The 6,313-nt window shown below is 60.7% G+C and overlaps 1 protein-coding gene across 2 annotated transcripts; it reads right to left on the bottom strand.

Moving 5' to 3' along the window:
* Window positions 1-3,523: 3,523 nt before the first annotated feature.
* GADD45B (growth arrest and DNA damage inducible beta) lies at window positions 3,524-5,638 on the bottom strand. 2 transcript variants are annotated; one of them, XM_067734467.1, is made up of 4 exons: window positions 5,346-5,638; window positions 5,143-5,244; window positions 4,535-4,757; window positions 3,524-4,263 (listed from the first exon to the last, which is right to left on the bottom strand). In XM_067734467.1, the coding sequence occupies exons 1-4, from the start codon at window positions 5,387-5,389 to the stop codon at window positions 4,150-4,152; spliced, it is 483 nt and encodes a 160-aa protein (XP_067590568.1). In that variant the 5' UTR covers window positions 5,390-5,638; the 3' UTR covers window positions 3,524-4,149. The 2 variants fall into 2 exon arrangements, with proteins under 2 accessions (XP_067590568.1, XP_067590569.1); XM_067734468.1 differs by having other exon boundaries at window positions 3,524-4,073.
* Window positions 5,639-6,313: the final 675 nt, after the last annotated feature.

Raw genomic sequence — 6,313 nt, 5'->3', positions numbered from 1 at the left:
CAAGGCCAGTCCCCTTTCCCGGGCAGGAGGGTTCAAGGAAATAGCAGGAAGCGTACACACCATTGAGGCCTCGGGACAGGGAGCACATCTGTCTTTACACATGTCGACACGCGTGTGATTCTGTGGTCGTGTCCACTGTGGCATGTGTGTGCACAGGCGCACGTGGGGACAGACGCTTGACGGAGCCAGCGTGTTTAGGGGACAGACTTGGAAATGGAGCTCAGAGAAGCCACGTGCCTAAGGGGATGGGGTGAAGCTGGAGTCTGAGCTCTCCACCCAGGAGTGCTGGGGGGACCCATGTGGGCAACAGTGTGTATGAGGTCTGGGGGGCTGTGTGTGCGTCTCCAGGTGTGCCTGCGTGTGTGTGTGTGTGTGTCTCAGGCCCGAGGATGCAGGTGTGGATGGAGGTGAGCGTGGGTGCACACCCAGCTGGGGAATAGCGTCTTCCTGCACTGTCCTGCTCCTGGCACCCAGCCCCCAGCAGTGGCAGCCCCGGGGAGGCGGCACCTGCAACAGTGACGGAGCCTTTGTGACCTGTGGCCACTCCTCCCTGAACTCTGGCGGGGGGGGGGGGGGGAGTGTATTGGGGTGCAGCCTGCCCCCTCTCCCTGTCCCCCTGGGTTTTCAAGACTCCTGACCAAGCCGTGGCTCCTCCAGTCTGGACCTCAGGCTCCTCTTCTGGAAAATGGGACAACGGCATCGTCCTCAGTGGACAGTGGTCAAGTTCAGGGTGTCTGCACCCAGAGACGACCGAATCAGCCGAGCTGCTGTTAATACCTCCTCCGAACAGCCGTTGGATTCTGGGTTCGGTCAGGAAGACTCAATGCTTTTATTAACGACAGCAACAACAACAGCAAGAGTAGTAATAACATTAATGAGAATAATGGGAGAACTGGTATCAGAACGTAAGAGCCATGACTCTGCAAGTTCGCACGTTCGCGTGGTGGCAGCGGAGAGAGCTGGGGTTCACCTCTCCTGGGAAGCCACGCCCCCTCTGAGAAGCCACGCCCCCTCTGCGTCGTCAGTTAACCTCTAACCCTAACCTGCAAAGTAAATGAGCCAAATATCGAAGTTGAAATCAAGGCAGGGTCAGGAACGGTGCCCGCAGAGAGGCAAAGGGACCAATCGGCTAATCCTATCTTGATTTACAGTTTTGGTCCCCAAGGGATATTCTCTCTCTCTCTCTCTCTCTCTCTCTCGTTTTTTTTTTTTTTTTATTTGCATTCGAGTTAGAAATATATTGCTTGAAAATATTCTTTATCTTGCCCACCGAGTTTTTGGTCTCCTGCTGTCTTCAATTTTGCACGGAAGGCGTGTGCCGCTCGCCTCACCCTAGTCTCGGCTCTGCTAATTCGCAGGGTGGCTGTGAGAGGATTAAAGGAGATGCTTCTGGAAATGCAGGGGACAGTAAGTGTGCTGATAATAGTCGTAGTCGTAATAATGGCTAATCCTTTTTATACATTCTGAGTCAGAGGAGCTAATCTAAGGAATATATGTTTCATTTGACCTCAACAATCTATGAGGTAGGTAGGATTATTATCCCTATTTTTCGGAAGGAGCAACTGAAGGCACAGAAAGGTTAAGGTACCAGCTCAGGGTCACACAGCTGGGGTCCCACCCATGCCCTGTATCTCCTTGGACCCCAGGGGCCTGGGGTCTTGCTCCCACTGCACCGGGGACTTAGGGAGGAGAGAGTCAGAGGTCATGCGGCCCTTTTGCCTGGCCAAGGTCAGGATGGGGACAGAGCAGCCCACACCCGCGGGCGGAGCCGGCCGGGAGCTTCTCCTGGGTGCCCCGCCTGCCTCGACAGGGGGAAGTCCAGGTCACCGTTGGAGCAATGAGCCCAGCCCTGTCCACCTCAGTCCTTCCCCATTGATGCCCCCCACTGAGGTCCCTCAGCCTCTGCTCCCCTTCCACTCTCTGGGCCCCATCTCAGGGATCCTCCCCATCTCCCCCCTAGCCCCTCGCAGGCCCTTCTCCACCCCTCGGGGCTTCAGGCCCCTCACCTCCCAACTCCAGCAGGATCCCCTCTCTCCCCTCAGACTCCTTCCTCCTCTCCTGGAGCTCAAGTCTCCTCACTCCCTTTTCCCCCACCCCTACAGGGATTCCTTCGGCCCTTCTCCCCCTCCCGCTCTGGGTTCCCCCTCGCCCCACCCCCATCCCTAAACCCCTCCTCTTCAAACTCCTACCTCCACCCCTCAGGGCTCGGGTCTCTCCACTTAGAATCTCCCCTCCCCCAAATCCCTGCAGAGATTCCTTCCAACCCCCTTTAGACCCGCTGAGTTCCCCTTTCCCCCCTCCACCCCGCGGAGCTCGGTTATCTCCTCTTAGCATCTCCCCTCCCCCACCCCCAGAGGGATTCCGCTCCCCGGGGCTGGCGGGGGCGTTGTCCCTACTCCGGGCTGCATCTCATTTTCCTCCCTCCCCACTCCCGATCTCCCCTCTGGAGGGATTCCCGCCCCGCCCCCCTCGTCTCCCTCTGGGATTTCCCCCTTTCTCCTTCCCTCCCCCATACTCCCCCGGCGGGGCTCCCCCCAGCCCCGTGACTCCCCGGGGCCGTCGGGGTTTTCCTCACTCGCCCACGTGGGGCTCCGTGGAAAGGTCGCGGCCTACGTCTGGCCCCTGGGTTACCTCCCCACCCGGTTCCCAGGCCCCGGGGTGCGGGGCAGAGGTGAGAAGGTGTTGCACGGGCTCCGCGAGCCCACCCCGCAGACTCGGCGCGGGAAGACTGAGGCTGGAGTTCAGGCTGGGCCGCGCTCCCAGTTCCCTGCCCCGGGCCAGGGGAGTCACCGCGCCTGCGAGTTCAGGGGAAAAGGAGGTGGCGGGCCAGGCCTCACAGTTTCGGTTTAGAGGCAAAATGCAGCAGCGTGCCAAGCCCAGCTGGGCCGGGAGCACGACTTCCTGGGGTATTTTTCTGCTTGTTGATTTTAGTTTGGGGAAAGAAAAAAAAAATCTTTTTTTCTTTAGTGCAGTGCAGAGGCCCACCCTGGGAGGGAGAAGGCCTGGGTGGGTGGGGGTTGCTCTCTGGGGGATCCCCGAAGCTCTTCCTGCAACGCCCAAGCCCAGGGGCAGCTCTGAGCTCCAAGCCCACCTCGCTGTGTGGTCGAGGTGGCCCATTGACCTCTCTGGACCTGGGCTGCGGTGGCAGCCGGGCGGGCAGGGGCTGCAGCCAGCCCCCAGGGGTGCGTCTATTACGTGCCCAGAGTTTGGGGTTGGCTCAGCGAGTAACAGCGGCGGCACGACGGCCAGGTTTCGTAATAAACCGGTCTTTTAATTGCTCGGGGGCAGGAGGAGGGGAGAAGAAAAAAAAAGAGGCAAAGATTTGTTGGACTTGGGTGGCGCCGGTTGCAGAGAGAAGAGGCACTGTTTTTGCAAGGAGCCTGGAGCAGCTAACTCGGACTTAAGTAACACTTCCTGGTGAGCCTGCAGGAGGTGGCGTGGGCGGCGCCAGTGCTGTTGGAGCGCAGGGGAGGTGGAGGTCCTGGTCCCGCACTGAGGCCGGCGGTAAATACACAAGAACCCAGAAGCTTTAACAATTTATTACAAGGCCATCATAGTAGCAGTAAAAAATATATGTATCTGTAAGCTTCCCATCTTTCTTTCACCGATTCAAGTAACAAGTGCAAGTAACAAAATAGATTGTCTATTTAGTTTGCAGACTGGGAGTTCGCCGGTAGAGAGCAACATAGCCCTGTCTCCCAAGTCCCAAAGTACTGTCCTGGCCAGGGTGCGGACCCTCGGCCCACCAAGGCCCGTTTGCACATGTCAGCTCTGGTCTCAAGGAGGGGGGCGGGTACTATCAGTCCCACCCCACCCCTGAAGTGTGGAGTCTCGGCCCTCCTGTGGGGGGGGGGGCACAGCTCCCCCACTCCAGCTTCTGCTCTGTCGCCAGGCCTGAGCTCCAGGGTCCCCTCTCTTGCTGGCCTGGGTCCCATCTTCTCCTCACACGGTGGCCGCTGCTGGCGCTGCTCCAGCCCCGGCGCCCTGGGGTGGCCGCGCACTCCCTCTCCTGTCTTCAGCCTCCAACGATCCTGCCCCCGACGGTCTCATAGGTTGGGTTGTTTGGGGGGGTTCTGGGAGGGAGGGGGAATCAAATATTTATTTTATCGTGTTTTTTGGCAGCAACAGGTTCTGACGCCGGGCAGGGTCTCAGCGCTCCTGGAGGGGGATGTAGGGGACCCACTGGTTGTTCTCCCTGCTCTCTTCGCAGTAACTGGCAACCTCCACCAGGCCGTGGCTTTTCCAGGCGTCTGTGTGAGGGTTCTGTGGGAAGGCGAGGAGACGGGGTTCAGCGGGAGCCCCAGGAGTGGCTGGGGAGCCCCCCTCTCCCAGGGCCCCTTTGGGGAAAGCAGGCTGGCTCAAAATAGCTCGCTGGGTGACTAAGGCCCCGAGACCCGGCCGGCTGCCCACGGGGACATGCCGAGCATGGCTGAGCGCTGAGCTGGTGCAGACCGGCCAGCTCGACTTTGTTGACAAACACGGGCCCAGGTGCCGGGGTAGGGAGGGGGCGGGGCGGGGCTGAGGCCCAGCTCACCGTGACCAGGAGGCAGTGCAGGTCCCGGGCCTCGGTGGTGCCCTGGGTCTCGGCCGGCTCGCCCAGCAGCTGTGCCAGGCGCTGCATTCCTGACACCCGCACGATGTCAATGTCGTTGTCACAGCAAAAAGACTGGATGAGCGTGAAGTGGATCTGCAGGGCGATGTCGTCCTCCTCCTCCTCGTCAATAGCCAGGAGGCACAGGACCACGCTGTCAGGGTCCCTGAGGAGCCAGAGTGGGATGGTGGGTCAGCTGGGGACTGGGGAGGGGCCCCCGTTACGGCGGGGAGTTTGCAAAAGCAAAGAGAAACCGCTGGTGCGCAAGGGATCGCGTCTGCATGCAGATAAATGGTGGGGGAGAAGACATTCGGTTCAAAGGATGGCGGGGTAAGGCAGGGGCACAGACGCGGTGACTGCCTGCAGATGATGCCGCACCGGGATACCGCAGCCTCCACCCCTCAAAAAAAATAAGGCAGAAAAGACCCTCGACCCACAGCAGTAGGGACACTTGGGGGTGTCCCAGCCCCATGCAAGAGAGGGATGCAGCAAGGAGCGTGCGGAGCGGAGATCCCCACTCGCGCCCAGCCCGGTGCCGGGGTCTCACTCACACATTCATCAGCTTGGCCGACTCGTACACCCCCACGGTGAGGCGGTCCTGGCGCTGCGCAGCCACCAGCAGCTCCTCCACCGCGGCGCTCACCGTCTGCATCCTGGGGCCAAGGGAGACGGGGGTCACGCCGGGCCGGCCACGGGGCGCTCCAGTCCCCGCCCGGCCCGGCCGACCTCAGGCGGCGGGGGCCTCGCTACTTACTTCTGCGCCGCGTTGTCGCACGCCACGAGCTCTTCCAGTGTCATGTTGCAGTTATAATCCACAGTGGAAAACAGCCCCACGACAGTTCCAAGGGAGAAAATGCAAAGTCCGAGGCCGGAGAGCCCAAAGCCTTCCTACGGAACCCAATCGTTCGTCAAGACCTTCGGAAGGCAGCGAAATCCTCCCCAAATAAGGCGGAAAAAAATTGCAAGTGCCTCAGCAAGGATAATCCAGGGAACTGCAAAGTCTGACGTCCTCGGCTTCAGCGACTTTAGCGCGCGGCTGCCGGCGCCGCCATTTATAGCCTTGTACAAACAGGGGCGTGGCCCCGGTGGTTCATCCGCCCCTCCTATTGGAGAAAAAACAAAGGCGAGAGAAACCCGCGCTGCAGTTGGCCGGCGGCGGGGAGGGGGCGGAGCGCCGCGAGGGGGCGCCCCACGTGGGGGCGAGAGCCGGGAGGAGGGCGCGGGGCGGGGGGGAGGGAGCCGGGGGAGCTTGAGTGCCAGAAAAGAAAAAAAAAAGCAGAAGTTTTCTCCTGATTTCCCGGCAGCCGCGCCGCGTTTCGGGGCGCGCGCGGGATTTCCAGCGCGCGAGGCGGCCCGGATTTTTGGGGGGGCCTGGAAACCCCGGAGAGTCCCCGGCCCGCGCCTTTCCAGGTTCTGCTGGGGTTTTGCACGGAGATGGAGTACGGTTTGCAGCCTGATCCTTTCTAGGTGGTGGTGGCGGGAGTCTCCCCAGGCTTCAGGGACCCCAGACCCTGGGTGGCTTTACTTTCTGGGCCTCTGTGTCCCTATCTGTCCAATGGGAATGCAGCGCTGGCCTCTTTGGATTGCAGTGAGTCCTAAATAAAATGAGGGGTGCACGGTAAGCGTTTAACAAGAGGTGGTGGTCGCTGGAGGCCGCCTCGAGGTACCCAGAAACGGGGGCTGCAAAGCCTAGGGCCGGGACCGGTCGCCCCTCCCCACCCG

Source organism: Pseudorca crassidens, chromosome 3 (genome assembly GCF_039906515.1).
Source record: "Pseudorca crassidens isolate mPseCra1 chromosome 3, mPseCra1.hap1, whole genome shotgun sequence".
Lineage (NCBI taxonomy): Eukaryota > Metazoa > Chordata > Mammalia > Artiodactyla > Delphinidae > Pseudorca > Pseudorca crassidens.
Note: the sequence above shows the minus strand (reverse complement) of the source record. Positions and strands in the feature narration are given on the sequence as shown.

Bases quoted from the DNA above. Each gene is read 5' to 3' on its own strand.
- GADD45B (XM_067734467.1), bottom strand. From the start codon at position 5,389: ATGACACTGGAAGAGCTCGTGGCGTGCGACAACGCGGCGCAGAA. The intron at 5,245-5,345 runs GTAAGTAGCGAG...CCTTGGCCCCAG, and splicing joins TGCGACAACGCGGCGCAGAA to GATGCAGACGGTGAGCGCCG. The intron at 4,264-4,534 runs GTGAGCTGGGCC...GCCTTCCCACAG, and splicing joins TGCACTGCCTCCTGGTCACG to AACCCTCACACAGACGCCTG.